This window comes from Electrona antarctica, assembly GCF_951216825.1.
Source record: "Electrona antarctica genome assembly, contig: scaffold_413, whole genome shotgun sequence".
Taxonomy (NCBI): Eukaryota; Metazoa; Chordata; class Actinopteri; order Myctophiformes; family Myctophidae; genus Electrona; species Electrona antarctica.
In genome coordinates this window covers 63,444-86,700 of record NW_027637248.1, presented here as the reverse complement: position 1 = coordinate 86,700, position 23,257 = coordinate 63,444, and the positions used below count along the sequence as shown (strand labels likewise).

General features: G+C 44.7%; 1 protein-coding gene across 1 annotated transcript in view; it reads left to right on the top strand.

Moving 5' to 3' along the window:
* The window catches only part of LOC306919037 (chymotrypsinogen A-like), a 52,615-nt gene that overhangs the window by 15,757 nt on the left and 13,601 nt on the right, over positions 1-23,257 (top strand). The window contains exons 2-3 of the mRNA XM_079531884.1: positions 10,066-10,245; positions 21,040-21,237. Coding sequence (XP_079388010.1) covers positions 10,173-10,245; positions 21,040-21,237 — 271 coding nt within the window. The 5' untranslated portion in view covers positions 10,066-10,172. The remainder of the gene's footprint in view (positions 1-10,065; positions 10,246-21,039; positions 21,238-23,257) is intronic.

Sequence of the window (23,257 nt, the reverse complement as noted above, 5' to 3'; positions counted from 1 at the left end):
GACACATATGCAATGCATTTATATGTTTGTTTATTGTTTTATAATATAGTTTTATAATATAGTCTTGCTTTAGCTTTATTTACCGCTATCATGGAATGCTCTGGCAGCTCGAGTTCTTCTTGGGCTTTACGCAGCTCCCGTCGCCTGTACCAACTGTGAGCAAATGCCCTGTTGATGGCTCTACACATAGCAAAGGCATGGTCGAAATGAAATGAAATGAAATGATTACTATATTTACCCAGGGTATCTGGGCTAAGCTCAAGAACTTGTTTCCAGCCAGGCCCTGCTCATTGAACACATTTCATCGTAGTGGTTCAATGCCTTGTTCAAGGGCACTTCAGCGGTGGTAATTTTAACGTGTCGGACAGCTGATTCGAACTGGCGACCTTCCGGTATCAAGACCGCTCCGCTATCCGTTCGGCCTCCATCCCTTTCTGTTCCTTCTTTATGCTGTTATTCACGGCCACGTTAAGATTGTGACCAAAACAGTTGAGCCACGGCCACTCCAGTTTGCGCATGGCACTGACAATGTTAGAGCCATTGTCTGTGGTGACACAGGCCAGCTTTTCCTCTGCGATGCCCCACGCTTCAATGCATTCTTGAAGTTGATCTTTCAGTTCATCAGCTGTGTGGTCATCGGGGACGTATGTCACTTCAAGGCATTTTGCCTGCAGTACCCAACTTCCCGTGATGTAATGCGCTGTGACACCCATATAGGGGACCATGTTTGTAGCGGACCACATGTCTGTTGTTAGCGCGATAAAGTCAGCTGCACCCATCTCGTTTTTTATTTCGCCCCTCATTTTGTTATACAAGTCTGGAATGGCTGTCTTGGAAAAGTATTGCCTTGCAGGAAGCTCGTACTGTTTGTCAAATGTGTAGAGTAAAGGCCTATTCATAGTCTGGATTTTCGGTGGTGAGGTGACCACCGGAGCTGAAATAACGTTGAGCGGTGGTGAGTAAAAACAGAGAGAAGGGCTGGGGCTGTGGCGGTGGTTTGTATGTATGAGCCTTAAGTCCTTGAATGGCTGCGTTTCTACATAGCCCTAGAATGGCTCTTGTTGTTTCATACAGTATGTACAGTATTTCACATACAGAGCCATAGAAAGGTCTGCTTAACTTCTGTTCGGGTTCCAAATTGGCGGCCTAAATGTGATAAATGCTCCGTTTGTACTCGCCCATTAAATAATTCCAAAGACGTGGAGTGAAATATGGTCCTCTAGTTTTATATCCATGTGAAAGTTCTGGCACAAAGTGTATTTAGTCAATTATCTCCACTTTTTCAAGAGATGCACACGGACGTCTTTCTCTCCGGGCGAGGGGGGGCCGGAATGATCGATGAACTGATTTTACGAATATGTCCCGTTTACCAAAGACGTCATCACCAATTGACCAGGGAAACACAAAAGTTTGGGTCACACAATTGGCAGGTGGTGTGATTAATTACCCAGCACCTATCGCAAGGCACCTGCCAATTGTGTGCCCCAAACTTTTGTGTTTCCCTGGTCAATTGGTGATGACGTCTTTGGTAAACAACAGGAAGTATACTAGGAAACTGTCATAATTTTCTCATCAATCAGCTATGTATCAAGAAATCTGGAAATGCTTTTTCTGTCAAAAATCAAACGTCCAGCATTGTTTTTCTTTTCACTCTATTTTGTTTTTGTATGAAGTGCAACAACCTTGAATCTTGTTTTCCTTATTTTGGCTTTTGTTTTCCTTTTTACATAATAATTCAGTAAATTGTCAATAAGGTTGGCATAATAAGCTACGGCTTCAGCCCTTTCCTTTTCGGTCAATTGTAAAACACAAACCTTTGTATGTACAACAGATGTGATAAATGACAGAGACAAATAAACTAACTAACTAACTAACTGCTACCCACTGTATTACACTGTACCATGGCTCCCTCTATTGACCGTTTATGGTACGCGCACCGTGCACACTGCAGCACCAACAGCACTAATGCGCATGTGCACAACCCTACGTGTTTAATAATACAACTAAAAGGTGTGTTTGCCCTCCTATGCCCCGCTGTGTGTCAGAAATGGTTCCACTTGGGGGCACGGTGGGGCACGGTGGGGCACGGGGGCACAGTTCCAATTCCCGCTGGGGGCGCTGTGGGCACTGGGGGGCGTGTTCCCTCCTCTGCATCATCAGTGCCCATACCTGAGGCGGGGTTGGCGAAAGGGCCCTTCTGTGTGGAGTTTGCATGTTCTCCCTGTGTCCCCTAGGGTAGGTACCCTCACATGTTCTCCCTGTGTCCCCTAGGGTAGGTACCCTCACAAAAAACATGCAATAATCCTGGTCTCTAAACTGCCTCCCCCTGGCCAGCCGGGGGCGCCTCATGGAGGGGAAAGGAACTGGTTGGAATAACGTGTTCTTTCCACGCGCTACGTCCAACCAGGGAAACTCCCCCCTGTCAGGTGTAAAGGAGCAACTTGGACACTCAGGCATGAAGGAAGCATGAGTTCAAGTCCGTTGCTCTCCCCATGTCCCCCATATATGGGGACTAGGTTGGCGGAGGGTGTGTAGAGCCCAGGATCACATTCGATAATTGTCACAGGGGTGAAAAATCGTGGGATAAACAATATATTTAAAAAGAATGGTTGCACTGTACGCAGATTGGATACTTTCACCTTATTCACTTTACACTCATTGTTCCTTGTGTAAACTTAAGTTAAGTGTGATTTGTTCCCTAATGGATGAATCCCATAATCTCAATATTCACATGTTGGAGAGTTGGGCTAACCGTAACACCGCTGTTATTAAAGTCCTTCCTTATTCACTTGATTTCAGACCAGTGTGTGGAGCCCAGACTGCAGGTGAAGATATACTCTCCAGACCAGTGTATGGAGCCCAGACTGCAGGTAAAGATGAACTCTCCAGACCAGTGTGTGGAGCCCAGACTGCAGGTGAAGATGAACTCTCCAGACCAGTGTGTGGAGCCCAGACTGCAGGTGAAGATGAACTCTCCAGACCAGTGTGTGGAGTCCAGACTGCAGGTGAAGATGAACTCTCCAGACCAGTGTGTGGAGCCCAGACTGCAGGTGAAGATGAACTCTCCAGACCAGTGTGTGGAGTCCAGACTGCAGGTGAAGATGAACTCTCCAGACCAGTGTGTGGAGCCCAGACTGCAGGTGAAGATGAACTCTCCAGACCAGTGTGTGGAGCCCAGTCTGCAGGTGAAGATGAACTCTCCAGACCAGTGTGTGGAGCCCAGACTGCAGGTGAAGATGAACTCTCCAGACTCAGCCAGGGATGTTTCTATTGCACAGGAACCTGAAGACGTTTCTATTAAACAGGAACGCGAAGACATTTCTATTAACCAGGAACCTGAAGACATTTCTATTAAAGGGACACTTCACCCTTTTTGCAAAAACATATATGTTAATGACGTTTAGAAGCTTTAGAACACTTTCCTGGGGGTCTTTATGTGTGTAATTTGTGGTTTTAGATATTTTAGATTGTAGCAGTGAGCCCAGTGTCTCTGATGTCATGGACACTGGGCTCACTTCCTTCCTGTACTACAATTCCCATAATACTTTGGTGCACTGCTCCTCCTTGTGGATAGGGGGATGGCTGTCTTACTGAGACAACATGTAGTCCAGGAAGTAAGTGAGCCCAGTGTCCATGACATCAGAGACACTAGGCTCACTGCTACAATCTAAAATATCTAAAACCACATATTACACACTTAAAGACCCCCAGGAAAGTGCTCTAAAGCTCCTAAACGTCATTAACATATATTTTTTAGCGAAAAGGGTGAAGTGTCCCTTTAAACAGGAACGCGAAGACATTTCTATTAAACATGAACGCGAAGACCATCCACACATCAGTAAGTTTCATGTGCTCTTCCTTTCTCTAAAGATGGAGTGCTGTGATCACCCCCCCCCCCCCCCCCCCTCTAAAACATGATTATTTATCAGGTACTATGATTTTTAACCATTAATGCCACACACGCACCAGTTAATTAAAGGGGCATTCCACTCATGTTCAACATTTTACTATGTCATTAATGTACCTTAGAGCTGTTGTGTGGAAATAATAAAGTTCCCCCATTCTGTGTTTCCTAGAACTAGGATTTTTTTCATAATTACAGTTCTAGGAAACACAGAATGGGGGGACTTTTTTATTATTCTTTCCAACAGCTCTAAGGTATATTAATGACATAGTAAAATGTTGAAAATGGGTGATTTTCCCCTTTAAGTACAGAGCCTTAGATATAGACAGAGTTACGCAAACTGCGTTCACTTCATGGGGCTTCAGTCCAATGGCGGTCCCATGACCTGGAAGTGCTGAACTTGCATTGGACTCAGGGCAACAGCCCAGCTTTAATGATCCTAAATCCCTTTATTTTAGATTGTTTTGTAGTAATAGTACAACATAAACATTACAGAGACTTTAGTTGTTACTGTACAATACTTTAAAACAGTCATGTTGCACACATGCTTAAAATAGCTCTTATTTGCGCCGCCCTCGTTGAAAACAATGTATTTCCAACTCCAGCTCGTCTCAGTTCAGGCTGCATGAACAGTGCTCGAGCGCTCGGTTTCTGTCCCCTCAACATCGCAACTCTTCTATTAGATGGCTCTGGTTAAGTGTACCTGGTTTTCACCATAGCATCACCTAGCCTGGCTAATAAGCCAGACTAATATCACACAACACTGTCGCGGTATATTAGTCTGGGCTGGCTCCACTTGGATTTCATTTCCCGGGGGGCGGGTTCAAACATTTTCTCTTTGACGCAATTGGTCAGAGCTACTGTCAGTCAAAAGTCTCAAGCATTGAACGTCACTGTACCAAAGCCCGCCCATATTGCATACCGTGTCCCGATTGGTCCGACCTGTTCTCGGTTGTAGGAAAGAGGAGTGCTACTGAGCCTCGCCAGACCGTAATCCGCTGGTAGGCAATTTTGTTTTGCCAACGGCTGATTCGGTCTGGTTTATTAACCAGGCTAAGCATCACCCACCTGAATTTAAGACTATAGCCCACAGTTCTGTGTTGTATGATAATGGTGGAGGGGTTAGGGTTATGATAGTTATTTTGATTGGGCCTTTTGACTCAAAGGCTTTCAGCTTTCAGGAAGAAGAAAATACACAGGGAAGACATATTTGAATAATTATTACATAGGTACATACAAAATATCTCGGGGTCCAAAAAATATCTGTTGGGGGTGGCAGTGGCTCAGGGGTAGAGTGGCTGGATGGTAACCGCAAGGTTGCCAGTTCGAACCCTGTGGGCTCCCCCAGAGTTAGTGTCGAAGTGTCCTTGAGCAAGATACTGAACCCCTAATTGCTCCTGATGTGCAGGTTGGTGCCTTGCATGGTTTTCCTCTGCCATCGGTGTATGAATGTGTGTGTGAATGGGTCAATGTAATGCACAATCTAATATCTATGTAAAGCGCCTTGGATGAAGGTGCTATAAATGCCATTTACCATTTATATTGGAATGATCGAGTTTGGACGCACACAGCCCGTGACAACCGCACACACGCGACGCGTTGTGAGCTTGTAGATCGGCTATTTGTAGATCGGCTATTTTCAGCGAGTGTAATATCAGTCATTACGACGGCATCAAGGCCCGCCAAATCCGGTTAACACACACTCCCTGGATGCCAACGACGAACCTCTGCCTCAATTATTTCCACAACGGACTGTTATAGCGCCACCATGAGGCCGACTTTTGCAAAACACATTTATTTATATTACTCGTACACATTGTATCCATACATCACGCAACTCGGTATACACCATCTCTATAGTCATGTGATCAACACGGACCTGTCCGTGTCCCCATGCATATTCCATCCCCATTGGCTAAGATTGCCTTCCAAAGTTCTGCAGATTTGTCCGTTTTGAACTTCCATCCATCCATCTTCAACCGCTTATCCGTAGTCGGGTCGCAGGGGCACCAGACTTCCCTCTCCAAAGCAATATTAGTGACTTCCTCCTGGGGGATTCCCGAGACGTTCCAAGGCCAGTGAGTCGATGTGTTTCCTCCAACTGCGCCTTGGTCTGCCCAGGGGTATGTTCAAATCATGAACAGTGTGTGATTTCCCTGATATTATACATACACATTACCACTAGGCAGGTGGCGCTATAACAGGCCAATTCATGTTCTTACCTATAACTGCATCGATCTGTGTACAGTTGTACACCTTTCCATGCTCACTCCCCCTAGGGGCCAAAACAAAACCTTTGCCCTGCATTTTCCACATCTGCCTGTTGTTGCGCCACCATGAGGCCAATTTCTGCACAATTTAAACGCTTACTGTAAATCGCTCGGGATTAAGAGGATTAACTGGTTCAGACCGTACGACGTGTCGGCACGTCATAAGCAATCCAACCGACGGGTAGCGCCCCTCACTTCACACAGGTGTGATTTTTATTTAAGTAATAAAATAAAAGAATACTATTAGAGTATTACTACTATCAGAGCTTAATGTATGCATTATTGTCTGTTCAAAATTGTCTGTCTGTCTGTCTGTCTGCACAGCAGTCAAGGTACAGCATGAAGACAACACACACAAACATAATCAATAATGGCCCAAAAATAATCTTTTGCACACGCGCACACACACACACACACAACTGACTTCCAACCCATCCTTGTCCAATAGAGTTTTTTTTAAAGCATTGTATCATGGTTAAAAGATAATAACATAAGTTGACAAAATATATAAGTATATTCATTTTTTTTATTGGATGATGTACGACAACAAGAGCGCCCCTCACTTCACCCGTAGGGGTCCATTTGGTTTAATTTTACACTCTCAGGACTTACATTATTGTTAAACATCTGCATTACTTCATTTACAAGAAGTCTACACAATTGGAGAATGTAGAATAATCACATTTTCCAGTTCTCTCCTGTGGTAACACATCAATACAGTTCTCTCCTGTGGTAACACATCAATACAGTTCTCTCCTATGGTAACACATCAATACAGCATGGAATTGTGGACAAAATCTGATCCAACGACAACAAAACATTCTTTAGTTTCGGGTCTGAGAGGCTAAATGTCATCAAACGGTGGTCCGTGACTCAGATGGGTCTGAGAGGCTAAATGTCATCAAACGGTGGTCCGTGGCTCAGATGGGTCTGAGAGGCTAAATGTCATCAAACGGTGGTCCGTGGCTCAGATGGGTCTGAGAGGCTAAATGTCATCAAACCGTGGTCCGTGGCTCAAATGGGTCTGAGAGGCTAAATGTCATCAAACGGTGGTCCGTGGCTCAGATGGGTCTGAGAGGCTAAATGTCATCAAACGGTGGTCCGTGGCTCAGATGGGTCTGAGAGGCTAAATGTCATCAAACGGTGGTCCGTGGCTCAAATGGGTCTGAGAGGCTAAATGTCATCAAACGGTGGTCCGTGGCTCAGATGGGTCTGAGAGGCTAAATGTCATCAAACGGTGGTCCGTGGCTCAAATGGGTCTGAGAGGCTAAATGTGATCAAATGGTGGTCCGTGGCTCAAATGGGTCTGAGAGGTTAAATGTCATCAAATGGCGCGGAGCGTGCCTTCGATCAAATCGATTGGAGATATATGCATGCCACATTAAGACATTATGGATTCGGTGACTCATTTTTGAATTTGATCAAGATGCTCTATGCAGCGCCCACCTCCTCCATTTTGACTAACGGTAATAAATCATTATTATTTAGGTTGCAACGCGGTACGCGGCAGGGTTGTTGCACGAGCTCTCTTCTGTTCAATTTAATGCTTGAACCGCTTGCTATTTGTATAAGAAAGCATCTTGACATCAAAGGAATAACTATTGGGAGCGTGGAATGTAAATTATCGCTTTACGCCGATGATTTATAAATTTTTATGATGGATCCAGCCTCATCACTCCCTCCGCTTCTCTCCTTAATTAAATATTTCGGTAAACTGTCGGGCTACTCTATCAACTGGCAAAAAAGCGCATTTATTCCTCTCACTGATAATTTGGAGCAGTCATATCTTGACTCCCTCCCGTTTAAGATCGCTACAGAACAGTTTACATATCTGGGTTTATCCATCCCAGTGAAGCCAAAGTTGCTCTTTAAATATAACTTTATTCCTCTATTAGAGAAACTTAAAACAGATATCGAACATTGGCCCTGCCGCTATCAATGATAGGGCGCGTGAACGCGATCAAGATGGTTTCTCTCCCCAGGTTTATGTATTTATTTCAAAACATCCCAATCAAGCTTGCATCATCTTTCTTTAAAAAAATCGATTCAATAATATTTTTTATTGGGGTTACAAATCTAACCGTATCTCAAAGAATCACTTACAGAAACCAAAACAAATGGGGGGGCTTTCCCTCCCTGTGTTTCAACACTACTACTGGGCCACCAATCTTAGAGCTTTAATTTATTGGCAAGACCAGCTCCCTCAATCATCCGCAGACACTCCTAAATGGCTCCAGTTTGAATCCCAGGCAGTGAAGGGCAGCTCTCTTTCAGCTCTCCTGTTCTCCTCAAAAGAGTTGCCAGCGCATCTATTGGAAGACAATTTCGTACTGAGAAACTCAATTGAAATCTTGAAACAAGTATGGAAGGTACTTTCAGTTCCCAATCTGTCTGTACACTCTCCTATATGTCATAATCACAACTTCATTCCATCTCAGACAGATGCAGCCTTTGCACTTTGGAAGGACAAGGGCCTGACCAAATTTTCAGATCTATATATAAACAATCAATTCGCATCATTTTCTGAGCTGAAAGAAGTATTTTCTCTCCCACACTCCCACCTTTTTCGCTATTTACAAGTTAGACATTTTTTCCAAAATCAATTTCATAATTTTCTAAATTTACCTCAGGATCACTGTTTACATGCGTTATTGAAACAACATCCCAACTCCAAACAACTTGTCTCAAAATTTGTCTCACTATTCTCCAAACTATCTATTCCATCAACAAACCATATAAAGGCTGCCTGGGAGGAGGATATTGGCCTGGAGCTGTCAGATGAGATATGGAGCGAGGGGTTAAGGAGGATCCATTCTGGTTCAGTCAATTCTAGATTACAACTCATCCAGTTTAAAGTCATCCATAGACTACATTACTCAAAAGTCAAAATGAACAAAATGTACTCCGCTGTTTCTGACATATGTGGTAGATGCAACATCTCCAAGGGCACTCTGGGCCACACATTCTGGTCCTGTCCAAAGATTATCTTTTTTTGGAAAAATATTTTTGCATGGTACTCAAGAGTATACCGTATTAACATTGTTCCTGATGTTCTAGCTGCCCTCTTCGGCTGCTCTGATGCCTCCCTCGCGCTGCCATACACTACACAGCAGACGCTGATGCTCGGTACATTAGTAGCTAAACGAATTATATTAACTGAATGGAAGACACCCATTGTGCCCTGTTTCTCTAAATGGCTCAATGAATTTATATCATTGATACATTTGGAGAGGTTGCGATGCAACGGCCAAGATAGCATAGCAACATTTGAATATATATGGGGCCCTATTACAACTCACCTTGACTCTGCTGTGTAACCGCTGGCCTGTTTGCCCTGCTGCTGTGCTCTTGTTGATGTCTTATGATTGTTGTGTTCATAGCCAGTTATCTCATCACGATAGGCTCGCCACTCGTTTTATACATTGTCTAGTCTGGTGTATGTGTCATTGTTATGTATGTATGTCATGTCTATAAAAAACCTAATAAAAACTAATATAATACAAAAAAATGTCATCAAATGGTGGTCCATGGGTCTGAGAGGTTAAATGTCATCAAATGGTGGTCCGTGGCTCAAATGGGTCTGAGAGGCTAAATGTCTTCAAATGGTGGTCCGTGGCTCAAATGCTGAATAAAAAATAATGGGCCTCGATATGAAAAAGGTTGAAAACCACTGCTCTAGACTATAAAATATGTCAATCAATCAATGAGTCTAATCTAGAGTGCTGATTTCATCACGGCTCACACAGTAAGTCATGAGACTGTGTGTGTGTGTTGTCACCTGTACCTTTGACCCCGTCCTTGTGCTGGAGGGGATATGTCCTTGTGGTAGACTAGACTGGACTATAAGAGTTTTCCTCCTAATGCAGTCAGTCTCTCTCTCTGCTCTCCCAGGTTGACGTGCGGACAGGCTGATTGACAGGCGGATTGACAGGCTGACAGGCTGATTGACAGGCGGACAGGCTGATTGACAGGCTGACAGATTGACAGGCTGTGCAGAGATGCGTGTGTTAACAGCGCTGGCTCTCCTCTTCACATCATGGCTGCTCTCTCTGGACTCACTGAAGGCTGAAGGTAAGGAAAGAACTACTCACATGTTTCATGACATTCATTTTCATTTATTTTTATTTTTATTTTGTATTTTGTTTTTATGACCTCAATTACACCAAAAAAAATCACACCCGTGTGAACTGAGTGGTGTAAGGTCTGTCTGACGTAATGAAATCATGTCTGACGTAATGAAATCACACCCGGGTGTGATTTCATTACCTGGCTTTGTTTGTGCAGAAAAAATGAGCATGGTTGCTATGTTCACCCTGTTCACCCGGGTGTGATTTCATTACGTCATTACAACAGGGTGAACATAGCAACCATGCTCATTTTTTCTGCACAAAAAAGCCAGTTGTAGGAGTGGTTTACACCACTCAAAAACCTGAACTTTGAACATTCAGTGGATTTTCGACGTGTTTTATAATGATGTCATAATGATGTCATTAACATGTTTTATAATGATGTCATGCCATTGTATTAATAGTGGTGGAGAGTAACTGAGTACATTTACGTTAAGGGTAGGCCTATTTGAAAATAGCAGCTCTACAAGCTCACAATGTCACAATGTGAGGCCTTGTGAGCATTGTAGATCGGCTTTTTTCAAAAGATTGCATTTTGAAAACTTGAAACGGGACATTTCTGCACTTTTACTCTTGGTACTTTAAAGTGTTAGATCAGATGTGAGGACTTAAAGCTGCTGGACATAGATTACTTGTCATTAATCTAGTGGTTGTAAAGGTATTCATTGATTGGTTGAGTCCCGTGGTGAGAGGTCAGGGGGCCGGGCCGATTCCGGTGAGCCGCCCCACGTCCGAAACGGTATAGAGAAATGACAGAGTTACCGTGTGGGGGTCCCTCTACTGTACTGTACTGTCACTGTACTGTACTGGCATACCCCAAAATCACCATATATACAGTTAATATGTGCGTGTGTGTTTGTGTGTGTGTGTTAGGTTGCGCACCACAGGTGGTGAAAAACAACCATGCTATTTTCGTGCTCAGACCCAGGCACCCAGCCACACACACAGCTCCGTAAGGGAGTGGTTGCACCACTCAACAAAAACAAATCCACAAAACTATCATATAGCACAACGTTGGTTCAACTTTGACCTCTCTGTCACATGATGGAACTATTTGTTTTTGCTGCTGCTGGTGTACTGATACTGGACACACAACATAGTTCCATGTGACGGATAGGTCAAAGGTCAAACCCTCTGTAGTTCCATGTGACAGAGAGGTCAAAGTTGAACCAACGTCGCTCTGTATGGTAGACATTGCTCAATAATACAAATGACGATAGTTTTGTGGATTAATTTATTTTTAATGAGTGACCCCCAGTAGTTTTTGAGGGGTGCTAGCCCCTGCTATGCACAGCTGAGGTGTGTGTGTGTGTGTGTGTGTGTGTGTGTGTGTGTGTGTGTGTGTGTGTGTGTGTGTGTGTGTGTGTGTGTGTGTGTGTGTGTGTGTGTGTGTGTGTGTGTGTGTGTGTGTGTGTGTGTGTGTGTGTGTCAGAATGTGATGATTTGATTGGCTGATGTGATGTATGATGATAAGAGCGCCCCTCACTTCAAATAGACTGTCTGTCTGCCCCCCCCCCCCCCCCCCCCCCCTCGACAAGCACGTGGAGCTATATAGGCATTACATTTAGTTTGACTCAGTTCCACAGATAAAAAGCAGTGTGGGGTGTTGTGAGCTTGTAGATCTGCTATTTTCACATATTTCTTGCATAATATTTGACAATTTCGTGTTAAAATAGGTCTTAAAACGTCATTACATTGTCACTTTATAAATGTGCATAATACCTGTACACAAATACAAAATACATACATACATAGATGCACCTGGGACGTATCCTCAGTGATGTATCCCAACATCATACCCCTCACTCAGGTGACCCAGCCGGGGTGATCAAGTCCCGACTTACGTCCCAGTAGCTACCCTCGATCAGTCCCATTAGGGAAAAACCAGGACCACACAATCCGTTCCTCCTGAACTACTCTGCCGGGACTGGGAGGTACCATTCTGGCGCGTGGAAGGACTAGGCTCTGTGGGTTGACTCCTGTCCGGGCCCCTCGTACGTATCGCCAGGTCCACTCCTGCTCTCACCAGGTCAGGCCCTGTGCTTTGCACCAGACTCCCAGCACCAGGCACTTTATTCAGGAATGGTGGATTCTCGAGCCGCAACGGTTACGCAGGCTCCACCTTGCCCTTGGTGGTGCCGCAGGCTCCGCTTGAGGCTTGAATGGCCCTCCTAAAGGCCTCACCGTGGGTTTGTTGGGCTTCTTCCTCACGAAAGACACAGGCTGGGGCGCTAACCCATACTGCTCCCGGGTGCCGTCTACTTTCCGGCTGCCACCCGTCTCTCCGGTGGTCACCAGACTATTCCTGGTTGTCACGTAGTCTATTCCTATGAGTCACTATAATACTGTATAGTTATGTTTACTGTAACTGTTTACTTACTGTACACATGGGCCTATTTTTGTCAGTGCTAAAGCACTTATCCATAAACTTCTTTGTCTTTTTTTTTGTCTTTTCTTTTTACTATTTTGAAGGTATATTCAGTGATTTCACTTAATTCAAATATCACTTATTTTTCTTTGTTTTGTTGTGATAATCCTCCCTACTATAGAGTGTGCTGACCATATAAGGAGTTCCTCCCTGTCCCCAGTTAACAGTTTAAGGGTCCATGACGTAGATGTCCGTCATGGTACTTAGTACGGTCATGTGCCTGAGACGGAGATTGATTAATCTCCGAGATTGATTAATCTCCGTCAAATTAGTGATATCAAAACTGGTCGCATCGCTCCACAGCCTAGAAGCGCTTGTTGCGCAATCCTCGGTGTTGCACAACAGTGACACGTCATTGATAATGTTCCCTGCCTGTTTAGCCGACGACAACGCAAATCTTAAAACGTTAATAACTCTTGATCTAAATCCTCCCGTCCAAGAAAAGATGCTGTGTTAGACGGCCCCCCACTGTCCAGTTGCTAGTCGTGGTAGATTTAATCATGCCTGGGTAGGTGGTCTATAACAACATCCCATCAACAGGTTTTAAGTGGGGTAGGTAGTCTATAACAACATCCCATCAACAGGTTTTAAGTGGGGTAGGTGGTCTATAACAACATCCCATCAACAGGTTTTAAGTGGGGTAGGTGGTCTATAACAACATCCCATCAACAGGTTTTAAGTGGGGTAGGTGGTCTATAACAACATCCCATCAACAGGTTTTAAGTGGGGTAGGTGGTCTATAACAACATCCCATCAACAGGTTTTAAGTGGGGTAGGTGGTCTATAACAACATCCCATTGTATTGATAGTGCACCATTACCCTTGTATTATACCCTTGTATTGATAGTGCACCATTACCCTTGTATTATACCCTTGTATTGATAGTGCACCATTACCCTTGTGTTATACCCTTGTATTTATAGTGCACCATTACCCTTGTATTATACCCTTGTATTGATAGTGCACCATCCTCAAATGAGTCGTCTAAGTGGCCAAAATACTGATATTGTTTGATATCAACATATTCTTGACATCCTGAATCTTATTTCTAAGACCTGTCCCTGGCCAGGTCGCTGCCTCCGGGTTCCAGGTTTAAGCTCCTGCTGGATCTTGATAGGTGGTGACTGGTTCCTCACTGGAGCCTAGGTCAGGCCTAGATATGATCTAGAGCCTAGACACAGTCTCTCTCCAAGTCCAAAAACCAGTTCAAAAATCCACTATTAGTAACACTTTACCATGTGTATTATAAAACACACTTAAAGTATCACTGTAGGCACTTTTGTCGAAGAAGTATCTATTATGACCAAGATTATAGGCAGTTGTATCCACAGCTTGTTTGGCCTGTGGGTGATGATTGGAGCTATAGAGATGGCAGAGTCTCTGAGAAATTTTGGAGGGAATATTGTCATGGCCAGTGGCCTTGTGGGGTTGAAGGGCACGCAGTCTTTTAAGTACCTCCTCAGTTGTTACCATTTTCAGTTTAAAATCATCTTTACAAACACCTAGGTTTTTGTAGAAGGCTTTGATGTGCTCTACACCAAAACGCCCAGAGTGGGAGGGCAGTTTGTTAACCAGCGTTGTTGCAATGTTTGTAAAGAAGATGTTTAAGTAGTTGGCCACATCTAGCTTGTCAGTGATGAGGGTGTCGTTCGATTTGATGTTTATGTTTGTAAACCTGGTTTTTAGTTTCTGACTGCAGCCTAGTTGATTGTTTAGAAGCTTCCAGAGCTCCCGAGGATTGTTTTTGATTTCCTCTGCCTTATCGTTGATGAAGTTACTTTTAGCAGATTTAGTCATGGTAGATACAATGTTTCTTAGCTTGTTGGGTTTGGTGATCACTGTCGAAGCGCCTGGCTAGCTTGGACTTGCATTTGAGAAGTTCAGAGCATTTTTTGGCTCTGGCTTTCATTGCAGTCAGTATGTCCGAATTCATCCATGGTTCCGAGCGGGTTTTGACCCTGATGGTTCTCAAAGGAGCCATGTTGTTTAGTACTGATGTAAATTTGGTTTTGAAGTCAAGCCATGCTTCTTCGACTAGCTCGTGTGTGTGTGTGTGCGCGTACACGGAGAGAGAAAGAGAGTTCATTATTTCATGAAAATCAAGATGTAACGTCCTGTCTCGCTGCAACCCCATGTAGGCTAGGCTACACGCTGTCACAAACATTTGGCTGTTCCTGTGTGTGTGGCATAGAGAGAGAGAGAGAGAGAGAGTAGAGAGTGAGAGAGAGAGAGGAGAGAGAGAGAGAGAGAGAGAGAGAGAGATGAGAGAGAGAGAGAGAGAGAGAGAGAGAGAGAGGAGAGAGAGAGAGAGAGAGAGAGAGAGAGAGAGAGAGAGAGAGAGAGAGAGAGAGAGAGAGAGAGAGATCTCTCACACAACCCCTCTGGGGGTCGCCAAATTATTTTGTAAAAGAAAAAACAATATATATATATTTTTTTATTTTTTGCAACTGAATGGCTGGAAAATGCCCTGCCCTGCCCATAGGCCCTGCCCATATGCCCTGCCCTGCCCATAGGCCCCATAGACATACTGTATATAAAGGCTAGATGGCTCAAGGCAGAGTCTCTGACGTAGTTCACCCGCTGCCATCTTGCTTCGGGGCTACAGTACAGTATGTTCTATGGCAGCTCGAACAAAAATAGTCATAACTCCCTCAAATTTTGACGGATTTACAAACGCTTATCTGCATGATTTTGTTTTTTATATGAACGTCGTATAAAAGCATATAAGTATGCGGACGTCTCTGACGTTTATAACAAACCAAACCGATGAAAATTGGCAGTTATGGTTATTTAAAAAGTACATGCCCCATAGACACAATGTTATGCTGCCCCTCGGTAAGATGGCAGCCACGTAGCAACGTCGCTCTCCATTGGCCAGAGCGCGGGTCTAGCGCCATCTAGCTTTCTTATATATATCTATGATAGGACATGCCCTGCCCACCTCACGTCACGTCAATCTAAGGTGACTGACAGACAGGTCAGCCTATACGTGAACGTATTGACGTCTATCACAGAGCGACAGACTAGTAGCCACGAAAAAAAACAAACAAACAAAAAAGCATGGCGAAACAGCAGAGCAAACAAACTGGAAGCACAAGTTGGACACGATACCATGCAAAAAGTTTCATCAGCAACACACCAGAACGCAAGGCTACGTTTGGTCCCGTGTAAATCCAGGTATGCTGCTGTGCATGATGTACCGACAGCATCTTTTCTTTTTCCCTAAACTGCTAAACTGTCTGCTGTGGAGTTTGTCGTCTGTAATTGCCAATTTAATAATTACAGTAAAGTGGGTGGCTCTAATATTATGGCGCTAATAATATGTATAATGCTTGCTGATGCTGCATACATAATGCCTATAATGGAGAGGTGTGTTAAAGCGTGCGTGCGTGCGTGCGTGCGTGCGTGCGTGCGTGCGTGCGTCCGAATAAGACCACTCTTCTACCTGAATTTCGCCGCCTCTCGCCCCACCCATAATTTGTTTTTTTTGGCGAATTATGTCGCCATGGTAACGCGTAACGGAAATATAAGCACAGGCACACCGTTCCCGGCCGAGCCGCACACCAATGTTTTGTCAAAGTAGTAAAAAAGGCTAAGAAGTTTAGGGATAAGGGCTTTAGCAATGACGTAAATTTGGCCCTAATACTGTACGTCAGTTTGTTTACTGCTGAGTGAGAAAACACTGTTGCACATTAATCCATTCTGGGCGGGAACCCCTTTTGGTGTCTTAAGCATTATGTTACACTTTAGCTATTGAAAAATAGCAGATCTACAAGCTCGTAGCTCGTAGCTATTGGGTTGGGGGACCACCCCTCCTACTTCCTGTCCATCCATCTCCTACTTCCTGTCCTGTCCATCTCCTACTTCCTGTCCTGTCCACTCCTCAATATCCATCTCCTACTTCCTGTCCATCCATCTCCTACTTCCTGTCCTGTCCTCTCCATCCATCTCCTACTTCCTGTCCATCCATCTCCTACTTCCTGTCCATCCATCTCCTACTTCCTGTCCTGTCCTCTCCATCCATCTCCTACTTCCTGTCCATCCATCTCCTACTTCCTGTCCTGTCCTCTCCATCCATCTCCTACTTCCTGTCCATCCATCTCCTACTTCCTGTCCATCCATCTCCTACTTCCTGTCCTGTCCTCTCCATCCATCTCCTACTTCCTGTCCATCCATCTCCTACTTCCTGTCCTGTCATCCATAGTTCTAGACCAGACCTGCTACACTGGCCGGGGCATGAACTACCGAGGGACGGTTTCCAAGACGACCTCTGGGAGAACCTGCCAGAGCTGGTCGGTCCAGACACCTCACAGCCACACCGTAACGCCCGAGGGCCGTCCATGCAGGTGAGAACATCCATCCTAACATCTACTGCTCGACACAGGGATGACGACAACAACAACCACAACAACAATAACAACAACAAGAACAAGAATAAACAACATCTACTGCTCTACAGCAGTGGTTCCATGTTGGGAGCACGCACGCACGCACGCACGCACGCACGCACGCACTATATTTTAAAAAGCTACATTTGAATGGTGATGTCATCATGTGTTTATGACTTGTGTTTAGTTCTGGTTCCTCAATACAAATATAGCCTGATCTATTGTGTGTGTGTGTGTGTGTGTGTGTGTGTGTGTGTGTGTGTGTGTGTGTGTGTGTGTGTGTGTGTGTGTGTGTGTGTGTGTGTGTGTGTGTGTGTGTGTGTGTGTGTGTGTGTGTGTGTGTGTGTGTGTGTGTGTGTGTGTACTTCCTACCTATACTGTCTACCTCCATGTGTTTATCAGCGGTCTGGAGAACAACAACTACTGCCGTAATCCAGACGGTGACATTAAGCCATGGTGTCACACCACTGACCCACAGGAACGCTGGGAGGTCTGTGAGATCCCCAGATGTGTTGGACAGCCAGGTAAACCTTGACCACTGAATGTTCTTCACAACGCACGCACACACGCACGCATGCAGTATTTAACTAAATCCTCTCCTCTGCTCTCTGAATCTATCTACTTCCTGTCCTCTCCACCTATCTATTTCCTGTCCGCTCCATCCATCTACTTCCTGTTCTCTCTTTCTATCTACTTCCTGTCCTCTCATCCATCTACTTCCTGTCCTCTCCACCTATCAGAGCCCTTCGTTCCAGAGCTGTCCTGCTTCACCCTCTGTGGTGAGAACTACCGAGGGACGGTTGCCATGACGACCTCTGGGAGAACCTGCCAGAGCTGGTCGGTCCAGACACCTCACAGACACACCTCGTCAACGCCCGAGAACCGTCCACACGCGTAAGAACACCCAGTAAACATCTACTGTCTGTCTGTCTGTCTGTTGAGCTGTCTGTCTGTCTGTCTGTTGAGCTGTGTGTGTGTGTGTGTGTGTGTGTGTGTGTGTGTGTGTGTGTGTGTGTGTGTGTGTGTGTGTGTGTGTGTGTGTGTGTGTGTGTGTGTGTGTGTGTGTGTGTGTGTGTGTGTGTGTGTGTGTGTGTGTGTGTGTGTGTGTGTGTGTGTGTACTTCCTACCTACTGTCTACCTCCATGTGTTTATCAGCGGTCTGGAGAACAACTACTGCCGTAATCCAGACGGTGAGAGGAAGCCATGGTGTTACACCACTGACCCACAGAAACTCTGGGAGTTCTGTGAGATCCCCAGATGTGTTCCAGGTAACGTTGACCACTGAATGTTCATCACAATGATTTGATTCATTACTTTTGAATTACTCCTTTATTCTCCTTATTACTGACTCAATACTGACTGTATGTTCCTTATTATTACTGACTAATAATAATAATAATAATAATAATAATAATTCCTGATGATCATGTTTTAGGGTGGAAAAAGATCACACCAACATGTCAGCTTATCAGTGTGTGTGCGTGATGGATATTTTATAGACATGGACACGTATATATCAATTAGTTGATATTTGAATAGACAGCTAGGTGCATAGACTGCACACAAGAGGAGAACTGTAAGTTGAGACATACGATACTGTGGTGACTAACACAGAGTAAAAACGGCTTAGAGTTATTTACAATCAGTCCGTAAAAACAAAGCCTTTTGTTAGAATGCTGCTAAAACACCCCAGGGGGGTCGGGGGTGCTGTCCTGACCTAATCTTAAGGACAGTGCTTATCTCCAACGGCTATACAACAGCTGTGGGGGTGTGTGTGTGGCAGAGGGCTCCTGCTCTCTGCTCCAGAATTGACATTAGTATACAATGTATTTGTGCTTAATCATTTAAGACTGGTTAAACAATATAGTTTGAACTATTTCATTACATGTGTTAAACAATGTACTTCATATATAGTATAGATATTGAATTAGTCCTATTTGGTATAAAACATATAGTTCATTATATGAGCTGAATGCCATGGGTCCCTCCTCCTTCACCGGAAGATCCTGTGAGTGTCCGGAGAGGCGGGATCTAAAAGTTAGTAAATACGTTGACGCTGTGAAACTTGGAAGAGTTCACACTGATTAGCTTACGATGTGACTACTGCCCGTGGTGCCTTGTACTGAGTTATTCTGTTCAATAAACCTGATCAGATGTGACGACTACCAACCTGCTTGCTTCCTTTCTTCCACACTCGACCATCACTGTTAAGACACATTTTGGTAACTCTGTGATAAATATACATCATGCGCGCGCGCGCTGCCTAGACATAAGCCAAATTCCAATACCCAAAATCTCGGCCACTCGCTCACTCCCACTCGATCACTCTGGGTCATTCCAGGTTGACCCGGAAATGGTTAACGTTCCGATTGTTAAAGTGCTTCATCGAGGAGGAGAGTGGAGTCGAGTGGAGGAGCCGAGTGGGCTCTCCGAGACCGCATAGAGCGAGTGTACATCAGGTGCAGGCTCGGTGGGGTATGTTGTCTCCTCGCTGCGGATTTCCGCATCACGTGTACATGTTTTTTTCCTTCTCCAGTGACATAAGTCGCCTCCTCCACATGTGGCACAGAAAACACTGCTTGAAACCCGATACTATGCACCCCCCACCCCCCATCCACTAGCTCCCGGCCGCTGCGGCTGATGAGACGCTGTCGCTGACCCAACACACACATGCACACACACACGCACACACATTAAACTAAAAAGCTTTGCTGTTTGTTGAAGAGACACATTTTCGCTGAATTAATAGAGCTTCAGAATGATACAGTAGCCTATAGCCTATGTGAAAGTGAAAGGACCACAACAAGCCACTAGCTATAGTTAATTTCTCTCTGTGCATGCCTGAATGCACAGACTTCTATGAATGACGGTGACAAAAATGTATTTATTTATATGTGGACTGAACTGAACTGAATATGTAAGTCAGAGAGACTACCTATAATTCCTGTTGTAGTGTCCGTTATTTGCAAAGACCGTCGGAGGAGGGACTGTCTGAGGAGGGGGGGGGATCGGGTGGTTATTTATACGAGCAAAAAGGAACGCGGGCTGCGGGCAGGTCAGGAATTCCCTTCACATTCACAATCATATAATATAAAAGTGTAACGCACCCGTAGTCTAGATGGAACGCACCCGTAGTCTAGATGGAACGCACCCATAGTCTAGATGGAACGCACCCATAGTCTAGATGGAACGCACCCGTAGTCTATATGGAACGCACCCGTAGTCTAGATGGAACGCACCCGTAGTCTAGATGGAACGCACCCATAGTCTAGATGGAACGCACCCGTAGTCTAGCTGCCGTTGACCCAGGCAACAACGTGTCCCTCTTGAACAGACCTGTAGCAGAGCTGCCGTTGACCCAGGCAACAACGTGTCCCTCTTGAACAGACCTGTAGCAGAGCTGCCGTTGACCCAGGCAACAACGTGTCCCTCTTGAACAGACCTGTAGCAGAGCTGCCGTTGACCCAGGCAACAACGTGTCCCTCTTGAACAGACCTGTAGCAGAGCTGCCGTTGACCCAGGCAACAACGTGTCCCTCTTGAACAGACCTGTAGCAGAGCTGCCGTTGACCCAGGCAACAACATGCCCCTCTTGAACAGACCTGTAGCAGAGCTGCCGTTGACCCAGGCAACAACGTGTCCCGTTTGAAAGGCCCTTTATACTGTGTTGGATGCAGCGGGGACTTTTATTTTGAAGACTAAATATGCAGTACACAATACAAATACTCAGTACACAATACAAATACTCAATACACAATACAAATACTCAGTACACAATACAAATACTCAGTACACAATGCAAATACTCAGTACACAATACAAATACTCAGTACACAATACAAATACTCAATACACACAATACAAATACTCAGTACACAATACACACATGTACAGATACAGTCATCTTGCTCATCTCTCCACAGCTCCGCGGCGTCCAAACCACTGTGTACCTCCAGAGTTCTACCGTATGAACAGCATCATGATCAGCACGCTACAAATCCTGTACACACCCAAAGCCAAGGTGTTGTACGACTGCATGGTGGGATACACCTCGACCGGAGGACGCCCCGATGTGACGTGTATGGATGGAAAATGGACACCTTTGACTCTGACATGTGAAGGTAAGTGTTCATCAGTGTTGTGACGTTTTATCATTATTAACACCCCGATCGCCCAGGACGAAGTTCACCGTCCTTTCTATTAGTAACACCCAGGACGAAGTTCACCGTCCTTTCTATTAGTAACACCCAGGACGAAGTTCACCGTCCTTTCTATTAGTAACACCCAGGACCAAGTTCACCGTCCTTTCTATTAGTAACACCCAGGACGAAGTTCACCGTCCTTTCTATTAGTGACACCCAGGACGAAGTTCACCGTCCTTTCTATTAGTAACACCCCAAACGCCCAGGACGAAGTTCACCGTCCTTTCTATTAGTAACACCCAGGACGAAGTTCACCGTCCTTTCTATTAGTAACACCCAGGACGAAGTTCACCGTCCTTTATATTAGTAACACCCAGCGCCCAGGACGAAGTTCACCGTCCTTTATATTAGTAACACCCAGCGCCCAGGACGAAGTTCACCGTCCTTTATATTAGTAACACCCAGCGCCCAGGACGAAGTTCACCGTCCTTTATATTAGTAACACCCAGCGCCCAGGACGAAGTTCACCGTCCTTTATATTAGTAACACCCAGCGCCCAGGACGAAGTTCACCGTCCTTTCTATTAGTAACACCCAGGACGAAGTTCACCGTCCTTTATATTAGTAACACCCAGGACGATGTTTTATCCAAAAGACGTTTATTGATATCAAAACCGATCGCATCGCTCCACAGCCTAGGAGCGCCTGTTGCACAACAGTGGGACGTCATCGAAAATGTTCCCCCCCTGTTTAGCAGACGAGAACGAAAATCTTAAAACGTTAATAACTCTTGATCTAAATCATCCCGTCCAATTCTAAGAAAAGATCCTGTGTTAGACGGCCCACCACGGTCCCGTCGCTAGTCGCGGTAGATTTAATCATACCTCCCGTTGTTGTCGCCTCTAGAGTGTTTTGGCTACATTTAGCTGCTAAAAGTGCTCCGCTGCTATAAATCGCCAGGCGCTATGATGTAATGGATTAAATAACCCCGGGCAATCGGAGTGTTAACACGTTGACGGCTGATAATTGAAACGGTCAAATAAGCTTCACTGCTGAGTATTTCACTGACCTGAGTATTTCACTGACCTCTGAGTATTTCACTGACCTCTGAGTATTTCACTGACCTCTGAGTATTTCACTGACCTCTGAGTATTTCACTGACCTCTGAGTATTTCACTGACCTCTGAGTATTTCACTGACCTCTGAGTATTTCACTGACCTCTGAGTATTTCACTGACCTCTGCGTATTTCACTGACCTCTGAGTATTTCACTGACCTCTGAGTATTTCACTGACCTCTGAGTATTTCACTGACCTCTGAGTATTTCACTGACCTCTGAAGAATCACCCGGGCGCAAATGTAGGTCCGTTTCACGAAAATATGCCTGAATATATTCCAGTGGTTTGTAATAGTGGCCAAAATATTCCACATTCCCGACAAAAACACTGGTCTCTTTCTGTCCCAGTTGGACTCACTATGGTGATACCATTTATAGGTTTGCTTGATCCTCCTCCACCTCCTCCACCTCCTCCACCTCCGCCAAACTGTAGATTCATATCTATCTGTACCATGTTGTAGATTCATATCTATCTGTACCATGTTGTAGATTCATATCTATCTGTACCATGTTGTAGATTCATATCTATCTGTACCATGCTGTAGATTCATATATATCTGTACCATGCTTTAGATTCATATCTATCTGTACCATGTTGTAGATTCATATCTATCTGTACCATGTTGTAGATTCATATCTATCTGTACTATGCTGTAGATTCATATCTATCTGTACCATGTTGTAGATTCATATCTATCTGTACCATGTTGTAGATTCATATCTATCTGTACCATGTTGTAGATTCATATCTATCTGTACCATGTTGTAGATTCATATCTATCTGTACCATGTTGTAGATTCATATCTATCTGTACCATGCTGTAGATTCATATCTATCTGTACCATGCTGTAGATTCATATCTATCTGTACCATGTTGTAGAT